General features: G+C 42.8%; 1 protein-coding gene across 4 annotated transcripts in view; it reads right to left on the bottom strand.

Moving 5' to 3' along the window:
- Positions 1-25712, bottom strand: part of SDK1 (sidekick cell adhesion molecule 1) — a 384276-nt gene that overhangs the window by 135839 nt on the left and 222725 nt on the right. For all 4 annotated transcript variants that reach the window (XM_030229673.2, XM_030229671.2, XM_030229670.2 and 1 more), the window contains 7 exons: positions 18770-18881; positions 17617-17807; positions 9123-9206; positions 3821-4015; positions 2516-2632; positions 2109-2276; positions 31-133 (listed from right to left, as the gene is read on the bottom strand). In XM_030229673.2, coding sequence (XP_030085533.2) covers positions 31-133; positions 2109-2276; positions 2516-2632; positions 3821-4015; positions 9123-9206; positions 17617-17807; positions 18770-18881 — 970 coding nt within the window. The remainder of the gene's footprint in view (positions 1-30; positions 134-2108; positions 2277-2515; positions 2633-3820; positions 4016-9122; positions 9207-17616; positions 17808-18769; positions 18882-25712) is intronic.

Here is a 25712-nt window from a genome sequence, read left to right as displayed (position 1 = left end):
ACCCCACAAGTGAGAAGTGCCACCACCAACCTGATGGAAATTCTGGGGTCGTGCGTGGCCTCGCAGCGCAGGGTGGCCGTGGTTCCTTTGATCACCGTGCTGTCCTCGGGAGGGCGGACAATGGAAGTGCGATCTGAAAGGAGCACAGCTCAGGTGAAATTAGAGCCTCCTGCCTTGGCTACTCACTCAGAGAGCAACCACTGAGCCTCTGTCATTCAAAGCAAGAGGGACGCTGCTCTTCAAGCTTCTGCTGTGATTCCTCTCCCTCTCCAGACATTGTGACACAGGTGACACACTGAGAGGCACAGCAGCACAGGGCACGAGTTGAGCCCGGTGGAGAAGAATGGTTAGAGTCTCCAAACTCTCCCTTGGCTTGTGCAAGTGTCTGTGGCAACTCCCTAAAGTTTAAATGAGTGTGTGGCAGCAAACACTGAGTCAGGAAACAAGCCATGCTCAAAAACACAAACAAGACCAAGGAAAATCTGTACAAAGGAAAACACACTTGAAAAGTACCAAGAAAGAAGTAAACTTAAACAGCACCCTACAACCTCATCAACTCCAGGGCAGTGGAGGAGATCCTGGAAGAAAAATCTTCCATATCAGAAAGATGTTGTTTACTCAAATATTTCAGAACATCAAGCCCCTCCTAGAGGCTCAGAACACAATAATTGCTGTAACTACAGCAACCAGGTCCGGTGTGAAAGATCCCCATTATGTGTCACACACGGGAGCAGCAGCAGAGAGCGCCAGCTGAGGCAGGAGACAACCAGGATGAGCTTGGAAGATATGTGGCTAATGTTAATAAGCCCCAAATCCCTACAGAGATAATCAGCCTCTGCTGAGATAGCTCATACATGCACAAGGGAGGGACCATCAGCAAGATCAAAAGCTGACTCTAAATAGCATGGAATTTTTAGCATTACTCCTGATGCATATATGTAAGACTTCTGGCTTCATAATGGTGCTGCTGCTACACAAACATTAGGTTATATTCACTTTTCTTCCCCTTGTGCAGTACAATGAACAGGAACTATCTTTAATACCTGTAAGAACCATGGCTTTGAGAATGAATAGGAACGATCTCCTTTACTTGACCCATACACCTGGATATCATTCAGTTTACAGCATCCTGAAATTTCTACCAACTTGATATTGTCAATAAGACATAAACACGATGGCCACATGACACAAATACATTACAGCTACTGCCAGGAATGTTTTCAGGTATTCCCAATTTCAAAAGGAAAAATGTGGCTGATTTAGTTTGCAGAGTTTGGGGATTAATAAATGCCAAATATGCACCACACATCAGCAGCACAATCAGTAGTTCAAGTGCTGGAGAGGAGAGAAGCCACAACATTTCTGTATTAATCCTCATCATCTTCATTATTTTCAGTTGCTCTTAGTCCCTGCTCAGGGATCATTATTTTGTACCTTGAGCAGTAAAAACCATGTTACACTTCAATTGAACTCACTTAGGAGTTACACAGGTGAACCTCTTGGATCAGACTCACTTCCTCAACAGAAGAAATATAAAAATACAGAGATCAAGTGAAAATGGTGAATGACAAAACCATTTCCTAGGACGCCCTGTCCCACACCAGTCTGCAGCGTGAGGGATTAGCTGAAATCTGCTGCACTTTGATTTGGCTTCCAACAGCACCCAGAGCCACAAAAAATACAAAAGTGCGAGGAAAATCCTATCTGTTGTGACTGTGGCCACTGCCTCAGTACCAGCACGGACTGGTCTGTGCTACCTGCAGATTCCTGGAGGCAGAAGCCACCTGCAAACAGCCAAATCCACACGGTAAAGGCTCAGACTTGGAACGTGAGACGCCAAAGCAAAACCTGACTAAAACTGTAATTGTGATTGAAGCTCTATTTAAATACACTTCCTTTCACAAAATAGAGATTTATATGCATAATTCTCCAAACAAAAAGGGTATTTGTGATAGGCTTCCTAAAATAGACACATTATTCCTATTAAATCATACAAGTAAGGCTATTAACCAGAAAAGCATAATTACTAATGAAAATTTCCTGAGCGTACAACAAAAACTGATTAATACTTGATTAAAGTTAGACTTTAAACAAAGCACTATCCTTACTCCACACTGTCAGCATCACAAAAGCATTCAGAGCTCCTTCAGAGTTGGCTGCACAGCAAGTGTAATTGCCAGCATCCTGCAGGAACACGGGCGTTATCTGGAGCCCTCCAGACTCGAGGAGAAGGAAGCGAGGAATCTGCACCGAGCCACTGGCTAAGATCTGCTCTCCTGAAACACATGGGGAGCAGCATGGTTAGTGTCAGGCAGGATCAGGGCTCAGGGACTGCCATTCCAGCTCTCCCAAAGTGCTACAGCCTGCCCAGGCCAGGCTCACGATGGCCCCACAGCCAACCTGCTGCTCACAGGGCCAGGGGAAGGAGGCTCTGAATGGATCTACAGGGTCTCAGTAGCAGGAATGCACAGGAAAATGTGGATTACAGCTCTTCTACACATTGATAAATGGCTACCTTTCTTCCAGGAGATGGCAGGTCGTGGAGCCCCTGAAACCTCACAGGTCAGTACTGCAGTCATGCCCTCGGTGACCGTGGTGTCCTCTGGGGGCTGGATGAAGGCTGGCTTGATGTCTGGAATCAAAAATTCAAACCAACTCAATGCCTCACCTCTCAGAAAGGTCCTTTAACTGCTACTGGATTACTTTACACCCTCTTTTATAGAGCTGATCATGGAGAAGGACATGACAATAAGACATGAAAACCTTTCAGCAGTGACTGTAACCTTTTCTTATTCATCTCCCAGGAATTGCCTAATCCTGTTTATTACCTACACAGAAAATAAAAATCAATCAGTGCTTGTACCTGTACAAGTAAGATAGGTTAAAGAAAAAGGAAGATAAAGCTCGAAATGAGTGTTTGGGGGGAACTTGAGAAATCTAGATAAACAAAACTATTTTCCTTCATCTTCATAACAGAGTTCTTTAAGATGAAAAGCAACTTGAGAGAGGCATTAACTTTGAAACTTAAATGTCAGCCAAAAGAATTTAGAACCTGAGCCTTATCCAAGACATTTTCTAAGTTTCTCTCTCGCTTATTTTCCCCCAGTTGCATTTTATTGCAGTTTTTTTCCTGCAGTTTCCTAGATCTATATTGAACTGGGGCTGATTTATTTTCTTAGGCCAGTAGGAATTCTGGTCAGTATGTGCAAAGTGCTCTTGGGCTAAAAATCAGCTTCCTGAAGGGAAGTTTAATATTACAGAAATGACTGTTAATAATCACTGTTAAAAGAGACTACTAGGATTTGTAATTCTTCCATAGAGAAGCATGCACTTCATTAACAAAACCATTTAATCTGACTTTTTGGCCAAAAAAGACATTTAACTTGAACTCTCTTTCTTTTCCTTGACCAAATGCAGTTGCAGACAGAGGCAAATAAAATGATAGCATGCACAATCATGAAGCAGTAGCTCAAGTTCAGAATGGAATTACATTAGAGTGGAAATTGGAAGGAAACGAAGGAAAGATAAAAGTATTTCACAATTAATTTTTGCTTTTCTTTTCACTAAGATCTCTTTTTGCCACGTGAAATAGGGGAGTTAGCCTCAAGCTGAGCTCTCCTGATGTCATGGAGAGCTTCTCCAGACGATTCAGCAGATTGTGCTGGGGCATTTTGGGGTTCCTTACAGCTGGGGCAGCTACCCTTGACAAGAATTCCGAGTTCTGCAGGTTGAACTGAAGCAGCTCTGAGAAACGTGGTGGCAGTGGGGTCACCTACAGGGATGACCCCTCCTGCAGCCCGTGCCAGCCCTCCTGACTCACTGGTGACATCCAGGTAGGTGTAGGTCTGGATCTCCCCAGCCTGGTTGCTGGCGAAGCACTGGAAGATGCCGGCGTCCTGCGGCCGCAGCGCGTGGATGCGCAGCCCCCCGCTCAGCAGCACCTTGTACCGGGGGTTCTCCAGCCTGCTGAGGGGAACTGAGTCCTTGTACCACACCAGGGTGGGGATGGGAACACCTGCTCCAGCAAGAAGAAACCACTGTTAGTCTTTGCAGTGCATGTTTTAGGTCGTATCCCTGTTTTCCCCTCTTTCTCCGCCAATTATTTGTATTTTTTTCCAAGCTGCTTTAGATAAATGGAGGCTGCATCTCACATTATCAATGGTAATAACACACTGCAGGACGTGAGGGAATAAAACCAGCAAATACTAAGGGGGAATGTTGAGAAAACGTGTTATCAAATTACTTTCTTCACCCAATCATATTTCATGCTACTACAAAATAAGATTTGGAGCAATTTCATGTTGAAAGCCAGAATCATGCTCCTTAAACAGCAGCAGTGTGGCAATCCAGCCAGTCTGTAACACTGTTCCATCCCAAATAAGATTCCTCTGTGCTGCTGTAGCTAAGATAGCTGAAATACAAAGGAAATGGCAAATTACACATGAAAAATGAAGTGCTCACATGGCTGTACTTGAGTCCCAATTTAGCAGCTTAGTTTTAGCCAATGTACAAACAACATACTGCCAACAATAGGATAGCTTTAAATTATTATTATTTTTGTTCAGTCTCAAGCTTCACCTGCTATTTGAAAAAAGCAGACATAGAGAGAAATAAAATTCCTAGTCTAGATAACACTTACAGTCCCATTTATTCCTGTTTTCTTTCATGTGCATGTTCCACAAACACTGACACAGTTATTTCACACATATTTTTGTTGCTGTCATGTCCCCGTCACCTGGGATGAAGTGGCTGTAAATTTATTATACACAAATAGTGTAGGATTCACTTTTCTTCAGAGATGTCAGGGGCCTAGAACAGTCTTAGACAGCTGTTCCCATCCCACTGCTCATATCAGACAAGTTTTATGTTTACATCCCAGATATCCCCACTGGATCAAATGCTGGGGATTCCGTGCAGAGATCAGAAGTGAGGCAGGGATTTTATTACATAATTAGATAATCACTGAGTAATTAAGATTGGAAAAGACCTCCAAGATCATCACCTCCCTGAGCACCTCTTTCCAGGGGAAGAAATACTGATGTCCAACCTGACCCTGATGTCCAACCTGACCCTCCCCTGGCACAGTTTAACACCATTTCCTCTCATCCTGACCATTGCTTCCTGGGAGCAGAGCCCGACCCCATCTCACTACAACCTCCTGTCAGGGAGTTGTGCAGAGCCAGCAGGTCCCCCCTGATCGTCCTTTTCTCCAGGCTCAGCTCCCCCAGCTTCTTCCTCAGCCTCTCCTCACAGGATTCACACTCCAGACCCTTCTGTTCCTTTCCCTGGACATGCTCCAGCCCTTCAATGTCTTTCCAGAACTGGGCACAACACTTGGGGTGTTTTTGAATACTTTTCACTTAAAACCTCAGACCTACACAATTTCTTGTAATAAGAGGCCACAAACTTAAATTCACGGGTGGGTGAAATTTGCCCAGACAGAGAAGAAGTGTCACCGAAGCATGGAGGATGGGATGTCACTGATGAATTGAGCATCTGCAGACAATGAATTTCACTGCAATGCTGGCAGTCACTTGATGTTCCGAGAGCTCAAGTGCCATGGGAAGATCTATCTAATCATCATTATCATTTTAAAACTCCCAAAGTTAAATATGACTGTGTTATGCTTCCATTCACATCTTCTCTCAGTGTACTTATTCTCTTTACACAGACAAAACTGTATTAACTCTGGAAGGAATGTACAAACAATGTATGGAAATGACTGAAAAACAACATCCAATTGCTGTTGTTACTTTTATAAACACGTATCATTTACTTCAATCACCTCTGATGCTTTTGTTCTGCTGATAAAATAAAATGTACTCGTGATGCAGATAATCATCTCAGGAAGAAACCCACTATGTAGAAGTGCATTGTCTGATAGAGAATAGACGTGATGTAGGAGCTTGCAATAGGCATAATTTAAATTTCATACAACAGCCCATATACAGAATTAGCGTAAATTTCAATGTTCACAATTCTCGGTGAGAGTGTTATTCATCTCTTGAAAATCCTCCTGGGCAAATACAAATTATCACTGAGTAATGAAGAAACAGATGATGCAAAATGGAATAGTTCTCCTGATGCTGAGAAGCTCGGAAATGATTTCAAGTTTAAATAATAGCAACTCCATTTTCCCACACATTAGACTTGATAGGCACCGAGGAAATAATGAAATCCTGCATTCAGAACACTGAAACCTTTAACACTGGTGTCATTCCATAAATCCCGTTCTACTAACAGTATTGGCAAACCTTCTAATCCTATAATCACTCTGGGATACACCTTCCTATCACCAACTCAGCTGACAAACTGAATATTACCATCTCTATTTCTCTACTTTTCAGTTACGGGTATCTTCCTCCACTCAAAGTTATGAGTCTGAATAATAGGATCTTATCTGAGCACTCTGATGCCTGTCAGCAGCATTCATCTGGGCTTTAGTGATCTTCCCAGAGAGATTTGTCTTCCAAGTTGTACACACACTGTCTTCTAATTTTGCTACCTGTTTGGCTGTAAAAAATGGTTAAACCCAGCTTTTCTCATCTTCTACCCACCCCACAACCTTTCCTCCCCACACAAAGGTATTTTGCTTTTTTTTCTTCTCTAAACATCTTCTGGTGAAAAAATAAGAAGAGAAGAAAACACTTTAAAGACCTCTTGCACTCTACCTTTCCAAGCAGTATCAGCCCGACCCTGCTGCTCAGGAGGTGAGAGCGGCCTAAAAGACTGGCAGTAATAAATAAAATAACCTCATTTCTCAGTTCTGTGCAGCACCATTCATTTTTCACAGACAAATTAATCTAGTGTCGGGGGGGAGAAGGGAAGGCAGGAAACAGAGACGCTGGTTCTGGCTTTGCCACTTCTTCTGTAACCTTGGGCAAATAACTTGTGGAACCTGAGGCTCAGCTCCTCCATCTGTGAAACAGCTGCTTGACTCTCTGCCAAATTTCACTTCAGAACCTCGATGAAAGAATCAGAATATTCACTGTGTCATCTTTGTTATTTATTTTTTACCGCCTCCTCTAGATCCCAGTGAGCTCCTGGGGAATCCCCAAAGCATCTCTTCCATCTCTTTCTCTAAACAGGTAGAACTGAAGTCCAATTAACTGTGCTCCCCAGACACCACCACCGCTGCCTGCAGCTCGAAACCTTCCACAAGCAAATCAGAGAGAGCGTTTAAAGGAAACCCATTGAACATTCAGGCAGCATCAGCCACTGCTGGAAGATAAACAGCAGAGCCTGGTTCCTGTGGCCTGATACCCTGAAACTCCATTACAGGGAGCAGGGAGCTGGTGGCTGCAAGTTGCAATTTTATTTACAGTTAATCTCTGCTTATACTGTGAAATTAATCTGTCTCTCACACATCCATGGTGCACGGAGCCTTGGCAAATGGGCTTTGTGCACACAACCTGATGGGGCTAGGGGAAATACAATCTGTCTTCCATTTGTAGCAAAGGTGGAGGGCAGCTCTGCAGTTTCCCCAGTGCTTTGTTCTCCCAGCTCAGAGCAGGGAGACAGCAATCTTCATTTACCCTCTTTTTAAGTGCTGGCAATTGCTAGATTTGTGTAATAATGGATCAAATTTCCTCTATGTTTAATTCTAGTACCTGTCCCTTATATGTGTTATAGATACTCAGCAAAATAATCCACAAGGAAACAGGTTTTCATGCTCCTGCACCACATTCATCAGCAAATCAGATGTGCACTACAAGAGCTGAGCAGAAATAATTAATTTTTTCTAATAAGGGTTCCCATATCTCCACTGAGAATGGTTATGAGTGCCACATTAAGCCCCTTGGGAACTAAACTGATCAAAGAAAAAGTGAAGATAGAAGGAAGAGTTAAAGTCAACCTCAGGTCTCCCTGATTCCTCCAGGTTTTGGGTTGGGTTGTCTTTTTTTTTTTTCAATTCATGAAAAATATTTGAGACAGCAGATGGGTTCCTGGGGAACTCCACTGACAGCCAGTCCTGCTGTGTTTTGCTTAAAAAGCTATTAATGAACAAGAAGACATTGTCTCTTATCATCTGATAGCTTCATTTCCATAGGAGCTTTCTGTAAGAGATCTCATCACAGGCTTCTGAAATTCCAAACCAGCCACAGCACCCTTAACACACACACTGGCTTATCAGACAGCTTGCAAAGACTCCTTCTAGAGAAGCAGTGCTGACTGCTTTTCCTGCATAAAACACGGGGGGAAATGCTTAAATCACAGTGGCAATAACACAATCACGCAGTAAAAACGTCTTTATTGGCTCTGATTTGGTGGAAGAGACCACACAAATAAGCTGTTAGTTAGGTCTGGGTGCTTTTTTAATCAAGGATGTGATCTTTTTCCCTAAGGACCTCATGACATTTTATGTGTGTGGCTTCTTAAACTCAGCACCAGGGAAAGTGAGACAACAAAATGTTCAGACCCTCACCAGACTCACACAGAAATCTGGTGACTTTGAGAAACCTGCTCTAAACACAAGATGACCACATCTCCTACCTGACAGTGCTGGAATAGGTGGGGATTGCATTTCTGTGGAACTCCAAACATGATTTCAGGCAGATGGAATTCTAGACTTTTGAAGCCTTTTATATTAATAAGCCACCTACCAATTAAAACCTGCCTGTAATAGTCCTGCAGATTTCATAACTACATTCAGATGTCAGAATTACTGACATTTCTATTCACTTTAAAAATTCCCGAAGTTTTAGAAGAAAGGGCATTGTGTCTGTTGAAAATCAGGACTGTTTGCATTGCAAATGATGGGTTCCACAACCATGCTCTCCCCTCAGCCCATGCTCTGGCTCAAGATATCCAAATCTCTTCTCTGGTGACAGCTCTGAAGCACAGGCAGGATCCCAGAGCGACAGGAGCAGGACTTGTGCTCCCCACAGACAAACATCAACATGCCAGCATTGTTCCAAATGAACCTAAATTCCAGGAAATAGCCAATTCTCCAAGGGCAAAGGCCAACCCTCTCCCTTGTACATGGCACCTGGGATAATCAGCAATAAAACAGAGACTTCTAAACATTAAAAACTTACAAAGATGGTTTGTGTAAGATGAGCTCTTCCAAACTGGACAGACACATGCCATCAGTCCAGGATGGGACACTTGTGTGCACTCACCCATGGCCTGGCACAGGATGTCCACGTCCTTCTCCACCTCAGCCAAAATCACATTCTGGGGTTCAGCCGTGAAATACGGAGGTTCTGGGGGAGAGCAAGCAAAGGTCAACAAGCAAAGCCACAGCAAAGTGAGAAACAGGCACTCTTTAAAAAATATCCACCACAGAATCTCTCCACAGGTGGTTTAATGTGCATTTGATGTAAGGGGTTACAGACAGATTTGTTTGTCCAAGTTTGTCTCTATTTGGAGGTGGGGTTTTTTTTTTGGTAGTAAAAGCATCATAAAAATAAGGCCTGACAATGTTTGCTATGCTGAGCATGAATTCCAGAGTGGAGTCAATGGAAGGTAAAGATTTAGGGGCTTGCACTGCAAATTAATACCCAGAGCAGGGGCTACTTTTCATTTTATAGGACTGAATCATTGAACATGTTAATTTTTTGCTTAGAAAGGCCCTCCCGAGAGGTTTATAAAGGTTTATATTTACAATGTACATTTTATAGGATAGTTTGCTTCAGTATCTAGACTGCATTTCACCTCAGCAAGGCATGAAGTATGTCAAATAAAGTGCCATGGCATGTCACAGAGTCGACATCAGAGGACAAGTGCAGCATAATTAAAAGAAATTCCTCTCAAGTGTTTTATTTCGTGAAAGCAAACAGATTTAATGCTTTAATTGAAGTTATAGTAATAATCATAAAATTCTCCACTTTATCATTAGGGCTAAAGAAAAGATATTAGATGTTTAATTAAACAAAGACCAGACTGCAGAAATTGCAGAGTATGCTGGCATGTAACTCTTTCTTCTATGCAGCATAAAATTGAAGAGCATCATGTCAAAGTCCCAGAGGCACTAAGGTTGCAGTCATTATCATGGTAACTAAAGGCTGTCATAGTTTGTTCAATGCAATTATCATCTCAGTACTGGTTTCAGAAGGATTTTACTTGATTATAAATGCAGTTCTCCTGCAGCATAACAAAACTCACTGGTAAGCTTTAGGAAGAACAGAAGAGGCAATGTAACTAGCTTGTGAAACTGAGTTATTTGTAGTTCCATTTTAAGGAAATTGAGTATGTTTTAAAATACATAAGAAGCTGCAAGGTCCAAGGTCATCTGAGCTGACCTGCTCTCCAATCTCTTCACCAAACACGACTGGAAAAAAGAATTTCTGGTTATATTATTGCTGGGGCATCAGCATTTTAATATATAAAATCAAAACCATATAAATTAACCCTGCAAAGTCTCGTTGCTACCTGCAGAATGGCAAGTGTGACTGTCATTGCACAGGGGTGACATCAGGAGGCACCAGGTTAGAACAGAACCTCCCCTTTCCCAGCAGTTCTTCCCTCTGGCTACAATAAAATACTTGCTTGGGTGTACAGAACTGGGGTCTTGTCTGAGCACCAGTGGATATTACAATTCTGTATTCATTCCAAATAAAGCCAATCAATATTAGTCTTCAGCACGCCATGCAGGGGAGGAGGGGAGGTTGCAAACAGCCTGGGATAGTTGTTTACCCAGCAACACCAATAAAAACAAGCCACCTGATTTATGATATTCTAATAATATACACGTGTTAACATTATTGATCCTCACTGCCTAAATATAAAGCTATTAATAAACGTGCATAATAAGCTGTGATTTATTGCATATGATCTCATGCGTTAATCTCCACAACAAATTGAAAAGCTGAACATTTAATTGAAATTCACTGATGGCACACACTTTGACATGTTTGATCAGCTAAGTTGCTGAGTCCTCTGCAATTCATCTAAGTCCATGTTTTCACTCTGAGCACTCTCCTTCCTCTCACACCATCGTCCAGCCCTGCCTGGTGTTTTCCTTGGGCTCCATTTCTCTGGATGTTTACTTTTGAACTTGGAAACTTTCAGCCCAGTGTCCCTATCTATGTGTCCTGGCTGTGCCCACACATCCATCTCTCAAAATAAAATCTGAATCTTTCATTTTCTGGCAATTTGATGGGATTGTGGGGTGAGGACAAAGCAACAGTGGGCCAGGAAGGCATCCAGACTCACATCTACAAATCCAGACATTCCCTACTAAGTCTGGGCTTCTTCTGTGGATGTCTCTCCAGTCACTGAAGTTTATCTTTTGCTTAGGGAGGTCCCGACTGCACCTTTCCTTTTATAAAGGATTCTGCCCTTAACGGGCCAATCTCTAAACTTGGCAACCTTCAGCCACCAGCTCTAAACTTTCTCCTGGATCAGCAACATCCTCATACACCAGTGATAAATTTGCAGATTTATCTTCACTGTGGGCCTGCAGTCCAGCTGCAAAGCACTCGATGTGACCTCAAGGATGCTGGTGGTTCCATGACCTCTGTTTATGCTGCACAGCTCCTGCAGTTCCACCTGGCATATTTACACAGCTCTCTTTCCCAGAGTCCCTCCCAAAATCCTGACCTGCAACCTGTGCTCCTTCCTTTAAATCCCACCCAGACTGTTTGACACCCTCACGGAAACTTGTGCCATCAGGAGATGCTTTGGGGAGCAGGTGTCAAGCAATGAATTAGGTGACAAAGAGCCTGAAGTCAGTGACAACTGTCACTTAGCAAACGGGATGTGATGTTATAAAAAGAAGACTCACATCAGTGTTTCTGAAAGAAGCAGCGAGAAACAGGAGCAGACAAGACAGAAAAAGAGCAGGAGCAGCAGAAAGATGCAATCTAAAGGCCACAGGCACATCCCAGAGGACTTTCAGTGCCAACAGATTTGATTTCCAGCCTTGAAGCCCAGACTCACCTTTTCCCCAGAGTAAAGCCTGCTGAACTCTGTTCACAGGCACTGCAGCAGCTGGAGGCACTGCCAGATCCTGCACCTGACACAGAGACAGCAGCTGCCCACAGACAGAGTCAGATCCTACCCTTGAAAGAAAAGCAGTGATACAGAAACCCCTCCCTGAGCAACTCTGCAATGCAACTCTGCAATGCATGGCATCACTGACTAAAAACTGAGACCACCCTGGGTGGGACAGCCAGGCTGACTGAGAAGGGATTTCTGGAAGATCCAGAATAGCACAGGGCAGTAGAGCTGTGGCAAAGTCTAACAAATGTGGAAAATTAACCTTGGTGGTGCAAGGAACGAGGGAATTCCAGGAATATTGGTGTAGGGATACCCTAAGGGGTTTTGAGGCAAATAAAAAAATGATTTCACACAGCACCTCATTATGGCTGGAGCTGGAAATGACCCCTGGAAATTTCCCAGATCAGTCCCCCTGCTAAGCTGGTTCATCCAGGGCAGACTGCAGGTGTGTTTTTACCATCTCCAGAGAATGACATTCCACAAGCTCTCTGAGAAGCCTCTTCCAGTGCTCTGCCACCCTCCAAGTAAAGAAGTCTGAGTTTTCCATGCAGCTGTGCAGCTTTTCCACACCCATATGCCATTCACCAGCAGCTCTAAAGGTCCTGTGGAGTCAATAGAGCTTGGGCTGTGGAGGAAACAGCTCCACTTAGAGGTGCTGAAACCTCAGCTCCTCACTTTTCAGAGGTGTCAGATGTATCATCTCCCATCAGGTTTTGTGCCCAAGGGCCTGAATGCCCAGCATTAACTGCAAGGGAGAAATTCAGAGTATCTGAATTTGGGTTGTTCAGCACCTGGTGAATGACTGTCAGAAAGAGGCCATAAAAATGCAGCACTATTTATAGGGGTCAGATGGCATTCTGAGGGGGCATTCTGGGTGGCTGTATACATGACTCCACTGCATATTTATAAGGCTTGGTTTGAATCACACAGTATGAATTTAACATTTATTGTTGTAGGCAATAATCATGTGTTGAAATTTAATATGTGTGGTGAAATTATAATGTCTTCCAAAGAATATAACGTGCCAGACACAAGTCCCCACACACTGCAATTTTTAGGAATGACAGTAATTTGCCAGCATCAGGTCAAACATTTACATTTTTTGGAAATTATAGAATCACAATAGTTAGAACAGGAAAGGACCCATTACTCCAAGTTCACCCTGCTGGCATTGTGGTGTGTGGCAACGAGAGGGGTCACAGCCCACATTAGGCTGAAAGAAACAGATACTGCATTGCTCAGATATTGTATTGGTGTTTGACTGATCTTCACTAAAATGTCAAGTACAAGCAAGGGGGGAAAGAGTATTGGAATTTAAATGGGTGTTTTTAATAGTTGTTGAGGGTTTTGGAGTTTTTTTCCACTGCAGACATCACTGGAAAGATGTGTCTCAGAAAAGCCCTTGGGAGCCTGCAAAATTTGATCCTGTTCTAACTTCCCCCGTGCAGAGTTACATGGTCACTGATTTTAACATTCAAAAGATAGCAGTCAGCATCCATTACATCCCCTTCAAGCTGCACTGGAGATGTGTGACCTAATCCTAGATACACACATGAAAGTCAGAAAGAACAGAGAAAGCCTCAGGGGCTCCTCCAAAGCTGAAATTCCTGAATCTCTCAGAAACCCAGGGCTGCATATTTAAGAGGAAAATTGAACCTTCAACATGGAAGCCTTGCTCCAGCATTACCATAAACTAATTTATTTGGTGAATATCTTCTAAAGGAAGAGGAACTGGAAGCTTGACAGCCCCCTTGTAGGCACAAAGTCTGTAACTCCAGACAGAAGATCAGACTGGCCATGCTGGGAGAGAAGCCCCATTGTGGATGCAGGTACAGCAGGCTCCTTGGAGCAGGAAGTTTCTTTGCATGAATATCAGGTTAAAACAGGGAGAGATGAAAAGATCCATGTGGTTTCTTGCTACCCCTACTGTGAGCTGCAGTCTGTGTGCTCTGAAATAACAGCCTGGGGAGCACATGGCCTGTCTGCAGGGCTGAAGGGAGGAAGAACTGGTTGGGAATATCAGAGACAGAGCTGGGCTGCCCAGAAGTCCCCCTACTCCCCTCTGGGGTAGGTCCTGTTGCATTTAGGCCCAAGGCAGAATGTCTGAGTTCATCTCAGAACCTCTGAGGCTTGACAAATCAAAAGCTGCAAATATTTCTTCCCTTTGAGCCCGAACTGTGATTAGGCGACTCCGAAGACATTTCATATTATAGTTTCCCTGAAAACTTATTATTTTCTTACACAGTAGATGAACACAGTCATCAGGATCTTCCCCTTAAGCACCACACATGAAAAATTATTTCCACTGCTTTCAAAGAAGGCATCTGCATTGTTTCCAAGTGTCTAAGCTGGAGCCAGGAGAGCTGCTCTTTCCAGAGGCACTGAGGTGCTCACAGCTACAGAGGGAAAGAACTTCTGCTCTGGCAGTTCTGTACACACAATGCCAATTCCTGAGCAGCAGAAATGCACAAAGAAGACCCTTCAGCATCTGGACACTCCTGGAGAACAGGGAGGGAGAAACAGCCCCACAGTCCATGTCAGAGCCCAGCCAGGTGGCCCCTTAGGCCAAACCTGGAATTTTTCCGTGTTCCTGAATCCTGTGGTCCCACAGAGCTGAATTCTCCCAAGATGAGAATAACACGTCTTTTAATGGAGATCCCTGGGCACAGAAAACTCTCCAAGAGAAGGGAAGCCCTCTCTTCTGACTCTGTTTTATTCATTTGTATTCCTTTGGACAGACCAACAAGGCTTCAGCCCTCAGTTCTGCACAACCACTCATCATGCCAGGCCCTTTTTTCAAATTGTTTTTCTCATTTTTTTCAGGTTTTACTATCTGACTACATTTAATTTAAAGAGCAGTTTGGATTTCATACAGTGGAAGAGTTTGGCTCCCCATTTTTTAAAACTCCTAAAATTCATAATTTCCCGTAGAAGAGTCACTTAAGAAATGACTATTGCCATTTGTCACTAAAACTTGCAGAAGTGGAGCAAAAGAATTTAAGATTATCTCAGCTTTCAAATTGGTTTGTTCATGGGAAGACTCTTTAAATTACTTAATCTTCAAACTGTTAGTGATAAAACAAATGTGCTCTTATCTAATCTGCAACAAATCTTTCCCAAACTGTTACTCTGCCAAGCGAGGAACATGATACCCTTTAAAAATTTATAACAACTGCAGCTAATAAAACCAAGGTTTGGAACCACCTCAGTTTATCTTTTCTGGAACAATATGAAGATGTCAGGGAGCTCCTTGCCACATTGAGAAGAAAAGTGCAGCAGCACACAGCTAGAGGATTTTCTTCTTGTTTATGCAGCACTACTCTAATACATTGGAGATTCAGGCTTTTTCAATAGTATTGTGATTTTAATTTACAGACTGGGTATATTCTCAGAAATATCCAGAAAAACTTCTGAGATAATACTGTAGGTCACAAATAATAATTGGTTGAGTGGATGCCTTTGTGCTAAGTTCCACTGCCTTCTAATAGAGCTCTGGTTGCCATCTGAGCCACACTCAAATTGTGTGACTTCTCTTAGACAGCTAAGTCAAGGACTGATATATTTGGAAAAAATCTTTGATTAACTCAGTGTTTGTGACATCTTTTCATTGCTACCCCTGTTCTACCTGTTAATAGCAAAATATTTTTCTCCCTTGATCCACAGAAGCTCTCCCAGCCATGCCATTGAGGGGCTGCATTTGACTTCTCCCATTCTGCAAACAAACCTCTCCTTTTAAGCCAATTTCCTTTTCCTGTTAGTTGAGACCCCTCATTAAGTCCACGCTGTGTTATTCTCCCAAGAAGTACAGCTCATTATCAGTTCCCAATCTACACATCCACACCACAGATATTTTATGCATGCAAATGGACAAGCATTCCTGATTCTCTCTAAGTACTGCCCCCATGGACTAGGAGAGATACACTGCAGAAAGCCTGAGGTTTGAATCTTGCCTGCACTTTCCTCTAGAACCCGTCCCTTGACTAATTAAATGACAGCCAGATCCATCCAAGAATTCTAAAGCTGAATATAAGTTATGCATTAACTACTAATCCTTTGATTTGGCTCCCTGTTTAGAATTAGAGATCCATCCTGCAAGCTCAAGAAACTCATAAATAAAGAAATCTATCAGGCTTTGCTGACACGTTGAGTAAACACCTGCATCTGAAGTGTCGTGTTCCATCAGAAGGAAATAAAAGTAATTGGTAACCAATTTGTTTCTGCTTTCTTTCATCTGCTTGTTCTTATCTACAGACCTTTTCATAACTTCATTCCCTGACAGCCTCCTAAAACTGGATAGGAAATAAATAAAACATTTAAAAATAAGAGAGCAGGTAAGCTACTAAAGCACTGCTAGTTTAATATGATTCTCCAGTGATTATTTTTCAGTTTTATTGTAACTGTATTTAAAAATCTTTTCGATTAACCAAGAAGCTGCTTTAAGTATTGCATTAGGCTGGATCTGACACCACAGCAACGCAGGCAAACCAGCTACAATAAAATCTTATGAATAAGGAAGAGTTTAAACAAAACCTATAAATAAGTAAATCCATCTCTGCTCCTTAAAGAGAAGGTAATAACTCCAAGGAACAGAGGGCAAGGAAAGAGACTGGAACCAAACTTTGTCCAGCAGGTAATAAATATAACAGACACACAGTGCTCTAAATGAATCTGGAATGGAGCTTTGCAGAGGGAAGAGCTGCTTGCTCACTTAACAGCAGCTACTACAAATTGCTTTAGCAGAATACAAATCATACAGCAGTCTTAAAATTGTATTTTCAGAAGGCTCAAAGATGTAAAGAATCGTGGGCTGCATTCCCTCTGCAAAGCTCCAGGAGTGCACGTGCCTGAGCCCTGAGCAGCACCGAGACTGCTGGCACTGCCAGGGCTCCAGCCTCCCCAGGACACTCCCACAGATAAAAGCTCAGCTTTGCACAGTCATGTCTGGCTGAAAACATCTCAGTGTCCCCAGTCTAAACCACCCCACGCTGCCTGCACTGTGCTAACGTGCACAGCTTCAGACACACCAGGAGCCACCGTGTCCAAATCCCAACCTCCTCCCTAGAGCACCACTCGGAGAGGAGGTGGTGCTGGAAACAGGCAGGGAAAGGGCAGCAATGTCCCCTTCAGCAGTGCTAATTCCAAAGTTTCCCTGGGAGCTGGAGGTCCAGCAAACAGAGCTGCTTTGATGGCATTTGCAGTCCTGTTGCCTCAGCAATGCTCTGTGCCTGCAGAACGTCCTTGGCCCCCGACTGGCACCCGCAGCACTGGAGTGCTCCTAAAACCTTCTTGCAAAAACAGGCACTTGACATATGAAAGCTGGATGGAAGCAAGGCAGGAGTTAATCAGGATTTAATGCACCTAAAAGCCAAGATAGGGAAGCTGCCCATTAAGGATTTTACTACTGTATTTCTCAAAATTCCCATTAAATGTATAGTTTCGCAGGGGATTTACAATCACAGCAGTGTTTAAAAAAATCTATTTGATGAATTTATATTAGCAGGGAAGAACAGCTGAATTAATTTGGAAGATAACCCTCCTTCACCTCCTTTGTTCTGTTCTCTGAAGAAAAGTTCAAATGTAAGGTCAATGAAATATTAAGATATCAATTTTATTTCCTATTATACCTCAGCCCAGAGCCTTTTTTACCAAAAAACACATTGCCTCGAGAATTACCCAAGATAGAAAGGAAAGCTCTAGCTCTTGCTGGCTCCTCCGTGCTCTCTCTGAGTTTGGCTTCACAGAAGTACATCCCCACATCAGCAGAGGTTGGGTTGGTGATGGTGAGGCGTCTCCCAAAGCTGCTGATGCCACTGGTGATCTTGATCCCATTTCTCTTCCAGGTCACGCTCAGCTTCTCAAGAGGTCTGCCAAAAAAAATACAAGAATAAAATCGTAAAACATATATTACAGAATAATCTCTGTGTGCATATATATATATGTTTATACACATGAGGAATATAATATTACAGTTTATAAAACTTCTTTAAGCCTCCCTCTATCCCCCAAACACACTGTTAGAAAGTAAACACATGTATAACTTCTACACATCAAGGACTGCAGACTACTCAAGTGGCATTATGCAAGTACAGCTAATTGATACAGCAATAGAACTTAAGTGCTAATAATTTGATTTCTCCAAGCAAAAGGAGTAAATACTGCTATGGGAATCAGCTGCATGGGAAGTGCTTTCATTACAACTCAATTACCAAAACAATATTAATCATATCAAGAACATCTCTGCCCTCAGAGGGGAAAGTAAATCAGTTGGTCTTATCACCCAAGGACTTCAACTCTTCACTTCCACTGAAATTCAAAGCTATTCAAGGCCAGCTAGATGGAAACATAGGAGGAATGCTGTGATTCCTGTATTACAGTGCATTATGAACAGTTGAGCAATAATCACTGCAAAATGAGAGTGTCTGAAGAAATGACTTCACAGGAGATCCTCACTAAACTTATTTACTAGGAAGCACCAACTGTTCAACAGCATCAGCTCTGCTGTTGATAGGCAACAGCTGAAATATTATTAACCCTCAACATCATTTTTTCCTTAAGATAATGTCTGCTGCTTGAACAGCACTTCTTTTTCTTTCCACGTGAGAAGCAGGTGGGAAAGCACCCCTGCCTGACCCTCATTTGGGCAGGAAAATCAACAGGTTTAATTCAGTAATGTTGGACAAACGAGATCCCTCATAAGGTCGCTCCGAAGAGCGAGCATCCTGCTCCAATCTCCAAATTATCAACAATGAAAAAATGGAAATAACACCCTCTGTCCTTCTCTAGAGAGGACAGAGTCCCAGTGGGAGCTGTGGAGGTGTTCCCCTACCTGGCGTTGGCCACGCACTCCAGGGTGGCCTCGCTGCTCCCCGACACCACGCTGGTGTTGTGCGGGCGGATGACCATGGCAGGAGCCGCGCTGTCCCCGGGGCTGCTGGCACCTGCAGGGCACAGACACACCTGGTGAGCTCCAGGGACAGCCAGGGCTGGGACAGCCAGGGTGCCACCTTCCAGGCACTGCTGCAAGTGTCACCCTTCAGCCTCGGCACAGGGGGCCATTCCTGGTGGTGTTCCAACCAACCCAGCACTAAAACCCCACTGCCGGAACCCAGGACATCCCTCTGCCTGCCCTGGAGGGCTCCAGCCCCTGCCCGGGGGGCTCAGAGACCTTGGCACAGAGCCCAAGACCCCTGTGCCTTGGATTTAGCCCTTGGAAAAAACAATTACCAACCTTATATGAAGAATTACAAGTCAAAAGAGCTTAAGTGGAGTGATAGTTAGTTTGTCACGGGGTGAAAAAGAGATTTTTGTGGTTTTTAGAATGGGGGCTCAGGGTCCCAGGAAGGAGGAATTTGGGTGTGCCTTGTCCTTTTTCCTTCTTCTTCCTAGCCTCCATCTTCTGGGTGATGTTGGCACTTTTAGATTGGTTTAGAGCAGAAGCTCACTGTCTAACATAGGTGATAGGGATTGGGAAGTAATTGTAAATATTGTACAGATAGTTTTTGGTATAAAAAGGTAACACCACCCTGGGGGCAGGCAGAGTGCCTCTGACTGTCCTGCTGAGTGGACCTTGGCTGGACAGGAGAAAGAATTTTATAGATAAGGAACAATAAACAACCTTGGGACTGAGAACTGAAGAGCTCTGACTCCTTCTCTGGGCTGGGAAAAGAGACTTTGTGACATCTCAGGGTCACTGTGACCAGCTGGAGATCCCGAGACCCCACAGCTCCCAAGAACTGCCCTCCATCCAGGAATATTCTCAAAGACAAAGCAAATAAATTAAGCATCCTAAATGTTTTCTACTGTTGAGCACTTTTTTTTAATCAAACACTTGCTGACTTATTTTTTTAAGACCTTTTCATGTTTTGTTTAATCTTACCCCTTCCACACCATTTCAAAAGAGTCTGCCAATACTCATGTTAGTTCTTTAAAAAGATTTTACACACTGGGGAACAAATATAAAATTAACAAAGCAGCATATCACAGCAACTTCAATCCCCTTTTCTTATCAGGAAAGTAAATAACCCAAATCTGTTACTCTTTTGTGAGGCTTCATACTGTAAATAATTTAGCTTATGCAACAGTCAGCAGACACTTAAAAAATGGTAAAAAGGCAGCTTGTAAATTTTCTCTGTATGCATTTAGTAAGTGAATTAAAATATCCATGTATTCATAGGTACTTTGCTTCAAGCAACTCATTTGGGAAAGAAAAATTAGCTATTTTTTAGCTTGAATAACACAGTAATAAAATTTTCAAGGATATGGAAACCAATAAACAAATTACAGAGAAAAGTAATGAAAATAAAACTAAACTGATGGAAAAGCAAGCCAGTTCATCAAACGTTTTCTGCACAGGAGGCTAGTCCATGCTCACCAAACAGCATGGGAAATTGGGAAATGCAAGGCATGGACCCTAAAATTTAAGCTAATTGCCTAAAGAACAGAACATGGTCAGAAGATTCTTTGTTTAATCATACCCAGCAGGCCAAAAGCCAAATTAGATTTTACTTGTTGGATGGACAAAGACTTTGGTTATGGGGCTCAGAAAGCTCACAAGGTGAGCAGAGTTCTCAATGACAAATCCTTTTCATTTGGATTTTCTAATTGACAGCAGTTGGTGTAGTACAGGAGATAGAAGTGTGGAATCATTTTAAAATTTAAAGAATACCACCCACACTTCTGAATAAATTCAAACATTCAAGAATAGTACTTAAAGAGTAAGCAGATATTTATTTCTTCCCCTAAATATGCTCTGTCAACCTGACACAGCATCTCTCTGAAACACACCCAGGATCTCAAAACACAAGCTGTTAGGAGCTTTTACACCTCCTCATCAACATTCCTGGAAATACGACGCCATCAGGAAGCAAATCTATTTTCTAAGATATCCATGCTGGTCTTAAAAGTACTCATGGCAGAAATTTTCCAGTTTGTAATTAAAAAACCCAAACAAAACCAACCAAAAACCCCCAGAAAACCAGAGCTGATGATCAGATTAGCTTGTTTCTGATGAGAAGAAATAACCTCAGCATCACTGCTCCCCACCACCTCTGCCCAAGATGAAGGTGTACAACAGTGAATGCTAAAAGATCAACAAACCAGTGACTAATTTGGCAGCAATCATTCCTTATCTCCATCTGGAAGAGAGGAAAAACCCCACTGGTTTTAGTGGGGACTTATCAGCTCCCCACTAAAACCAGACAAGGAGAAGTTGGCTTTGTTGTCGCCCCCATCACCCCAAACATGTGGCCCTGTGTGCACCCAGCAGATAAGAAAGGAAATAAAAGTGCACATTCCCCATCGTGCAGCCAGGAAAAGGCAGAGATTTCTTAGTGACTGTAACAAAATCTAAACAAAGCATGTGTTTATTGTTATCATTTTGTACCATCCCTGAGACAAACTTAGTGGAAGCAGGCTCCTGCTAAGGCTGTGAGTGAACTGAGGCTGATGTGAGACAGAGGGCTCATCAAAAGGGTCACAACTTGGATTCCCAGGAATGCACCTACCAAGGTCAGCTATGGACATAACATAGACAGAAAACAGCAAAATGTCCAAGTGTTACCTGAACAGCATGGAGGCAGCATGAATATTCCTGCTTTATATTCAAAGACAGCTCAAGTTCCCCTTTGCAGCACTAAGAAACTCCTGCCCATAACTCACTCTGGCCTCAATCTTGCCAAATCAAACTCCACAGGGACACTCCCTTTGCAGAGGGCACTTTGCAGCTTTGTTTTATGGCTAATTGAAACACCAAAGGAGCATCTCAGTTTTACTTTAGAGCAGAATCTCAATAGGGCTGGAACTTGGGATCTGTGCCTTTGAGAACTTCACCCTTTTTTAAGAAACCCACAGGCTGGAGTATCAGAGTAGCCAAGATCCTAATGGAGATGAGCAATGTTGGGATTTAGTTTGGATGATGGGATGTGGCAGATCAGCTTTCCATCAGGCTGGGGAAGGCTGAAAGTTATTGCAAACAATCAGATAATGAACAGCTACCCAGACTCCCCAAGTTTCTCATCCTGCCTGTCAATAAAGCCACTCCATCCTTCTGCCTCCACATGCAGCACACAGATGTGATTTTACTTGACTGATGCTACACAAAAATCCAATGCAGAATGTCATTGTTAGTAAACAGACATTTTCTTTTAACATCCTTTGTCGAAAACAATTGAATTTTTCTCCTTTGCACTGTTCCTTTTTTTACTTCATCAGACTTTTTGTTGCCTGAGCTTTCTAGCACTTTGCTGTTTCTGGCTTTTCATCACCTCTTCCTTCTCCTCCTCCCCTCCCTCAGCTTCTCTGCACTCATCTCTGGCCATTTCCCCTCTTTTTTCCATCCCATGGTCCCCCTAAAGATGTTCCCCACTATTTAAGAACTGCTCAATTTCTGATGTACCCTCTGATTTAATTATTGAACTTCAGCTTCTCTGAAGGAAACATTAAATGCACTGAAATGGGGAAGTAGTACAAATGCACATGGGAACAGAGCTACAGTGGGATGAATGCACTAACAGGGGACCCTCATTCCCAGCTATATTCCACTTGTTTGGAAAGAAAAGGCCTTCTTTCCTTTCCATCTGCTTTCTGAACCCTCCTCTGAGCTAAGAAAGCAAAGCAGCATGAGGGAAAAACACTGAGCCCAGAAGTGCAGCCAGGGGATGCCTCACCATCAGACATAATCAGCCTGGTGAACCTGGGAGAGACAAGGCTGAGTGACACTGAAAAACATTCAGGGATGTGCTCTTAATCTGATTTTAGCCCTTAATAGATGACTGGACAGAAGGACTGCCACAGGCAAGGGGCCTAATCCAACAGGGACTGCTCTGCAAAGAGAGCTCACACTGCTTTATTTTCCTCTCTATCCATTTCAGCCACTGCACTCCCAGCATTTCCCATCTCCCCTTTGCCTCTAAACTCTCTCATTTGTCACTCTCTGAGCCATTGCCAGGATCTGCAAGGGCCCAGGACCTGCAGGGCCTCCAGGATGACCCCAAACAGTTTGTGAAGCAAGACTGTGGGAACACCAAAGTCTTGGGACAGGAGGCAGTTTGTCCTCCAGCCCTCCAGTGGTTGCCATCCCCAGCTGCTCATGAAACAGAGAAACAGTTCAGCTGCTGCCATTTGCAGCCCAAGATGTTAAGGTAAATTGGCATTGATATTATGTTTTCCATATTAAACTTTTTTTTTTTTTTTTTTTTTAAGAGCCAGAAAAAAGAGAAAAAAATGAGACAACAGAAAATGGAAAGGGATGATCTGGGGTTCTTTCTGTCCCTTTGAACATAAACTCCTCTCCAGACTGTGGAATTCAGGAATCTGCCAATCCCCCACAAAGCAGAGATAAACTGAGAGAAGAGAGAAGAAGAAAGAGTGAACAACTTTTGCACAGTCTGTTTGTTTTTATCACCTGTGGCTGTGAATTGTGCACATCACTGAGCCTGCTGAGCTTCTCCCTCCCTCCCCCTGCCTGATCAGGAGTCAAACCCACCCAAGGCCTAACACTGATTCTTTTTTCTTAGTACTGATGAGCTGTAGAACTGTCATCTGTTTTTTAAATACAACCATTATGTACCCTGCTCTATCATCTCTGCAAAGACAGTATTTTTATCTCTGCACATATATATTGACATGTAAGGTACAGGGAACTTTAACAATTGTAAATTACAGTTTATAAAGATCCCAGACCTTATCAAAGCCACTCCAGGGTGCTTAATTTTCCCAACAGGACTGAAATCTCACCCAGGCCAGATGACAGAAAACACAATAGGTTCTTTCCCCTTCAGGAGTGCATAAACATTAAGTTCTTCCCCAGATTTCACATTATGACATGCAAAGTTTATCTGTGTCTGTATTTGCAGTGCAGAATATTAAGTGTATTACTTCAATGGGAGCTCAAATTCATGTGACAGAGATAGGAGGTAAGCCAGCCTCACCAGAAACTGAGAGAAACTCTTTATCTCCTGAAAAGAAGTAATAGCTTGAGCTCAGACCTGAACACAACAATAAGGTTTATTTTTGAGGCTTGCTTAGAGGTCCCAACCCTCTGAAGAGGCTTAATCCAAACAAGGTGACCACGAGCAGGAGGAGGATTGTCCAAGTAATCAAGAGCCTGGAATGTGAGGTTGGCTGCACCTCATCTCTACCCTCACTACAAATTACTGCAAATTCTGCTCCATGTCCAGCTTGCAGTGAAGAAGGGATACCACAGGAATCAGTACTCAAAAATAAATTTACTTATTCATGTTATGAATTTTGTCTGTGTGAGAAAAACGCTCCCCAGAAGAGATCAGCAGTACCCTACCCTCAAGACAATAGAGAAATTGAGTACTTAAACAGAATTTTGAAACCATTTCTAAGCTATCCTGAGAGAAATAAAACACTAGAAAACTTTCACCCTAAAGTTCCCACAGACTTCAGGCTTGCACAGGATGCAGAAATGCCTTGGTAATTGCTAGGCAGGATGCATGCAAAGCTTCATTCCAGCAAATCACAGACACCCCTATTAGGAAAAAGCAGGATAGGAGATGAGAGCTCAGCACAAACAGCAAAAATATTACATCTAGTACAGCATTATGGCATCAGGGAGGTGCAATCTCTGCCTGGGACACAGAATATGGGAAAAGAAGAGAAATGACAATCCCAGGGTATCTCAAGGTTGCTCGAGGGGGAGAGAAGAAAAAGCAACCTCACAAATACCAACTACCTGATGGAACACACTCCTTGCTGCCAGCTACAGCCTGCAGATGGTTTGAATTATGAACCCAGAGTGGATTAATGCCCCTTTCCCTCTCCAGAACAAGGCACACAACAGGAATTGGATCCTGATCAATAACAGATTCATTTCCCTTCCCCTTCGGAGCAAAAGATGCACAACAGGAACTGGAGCCTGACCAACAGAAAAGCAAATGCTGACAACCACCTGCAGGCACCAGAGAGAAACATCATGCAATTAATGAAAAGAAAGTGTGTTCTCACTCATAAACCCATGTCCAAACCGTGTCTGTTGGTTCCCTGCTTGTTAGAGTGATTCTTAGAGCTGATACAATAAAAGAGCATTAAAATAATCAAAGTTATTGTTTCAGTTTTCCCTTTTGACTCTAGCAAGGACTATTCATTTCCAAGAAAAGGGAAATCTGATGCTGCTGTCACTGCACAGGTCTCTGCTCTGATTTCTAGACTTAAAGAAAAAGAACAGAGACTCTCCCATGAGGCTTCTTGGTCACATTTGTTTGGTTTGATGAAGAACATAAAAACTCCAGATGGGTTTTTTTTGAGCCAATATTACATGGTTACAAAATAATTAGCAAACTAATGGTGGAAAGTTGGTATATCAAGTATTACGACTTTTCAGTACCAAAGAATGACTTCAGACTTCTCAAAAATTTAAGTATTACCATAATTTATTTACCTTGGAGAACCCAGACTGTAAACCTAAAAAAGTAAATAAGGAGCAACATAAAAAACCTTAATTTTGTGGTTCAAATTTACAGGCAAGAAACAGCCTAGCTGTTTGAATTAATCACAGCAAGTGAATTCTTCTATATCCAGCCCTCATCTTGACATCACAACATATGAATAAAACACCAGGTATGGAAAAAGATTTACAAAACCAAAGCAAAACAAATGAGTGATCTAGGTCAGTTGTATTTATTGACTCTTTACACTCTTGTCACTGTGACTGAGCTTTGTCCCCATCACAACAAACACAGGATGCATTTCCACTGCAAGGAAAGTAAAAAAAAAAAAAATTAAAAAAAAGGTGACTAAAATAATAA

Source organism: Serinus canaria, chromosome 14, assembly GCF_022539315.1.
Source record: "Serinus canaria isolate serCan28SL12 chromosome 14, serCan2020, whole genome shotgun sequence".
Taxonomy (NCBI): domain Eukaryota; kingdom Metazoa; phylum Chordata; class Aves; order Passeriformes; family Fringillidae; genus Serinus; species Serinus canaria.
The sequence above is the reverse complement of the archived record's forward strand: the minus strand, read 5'-3'. Positions and strand labels throughout refer to the sequence as shown.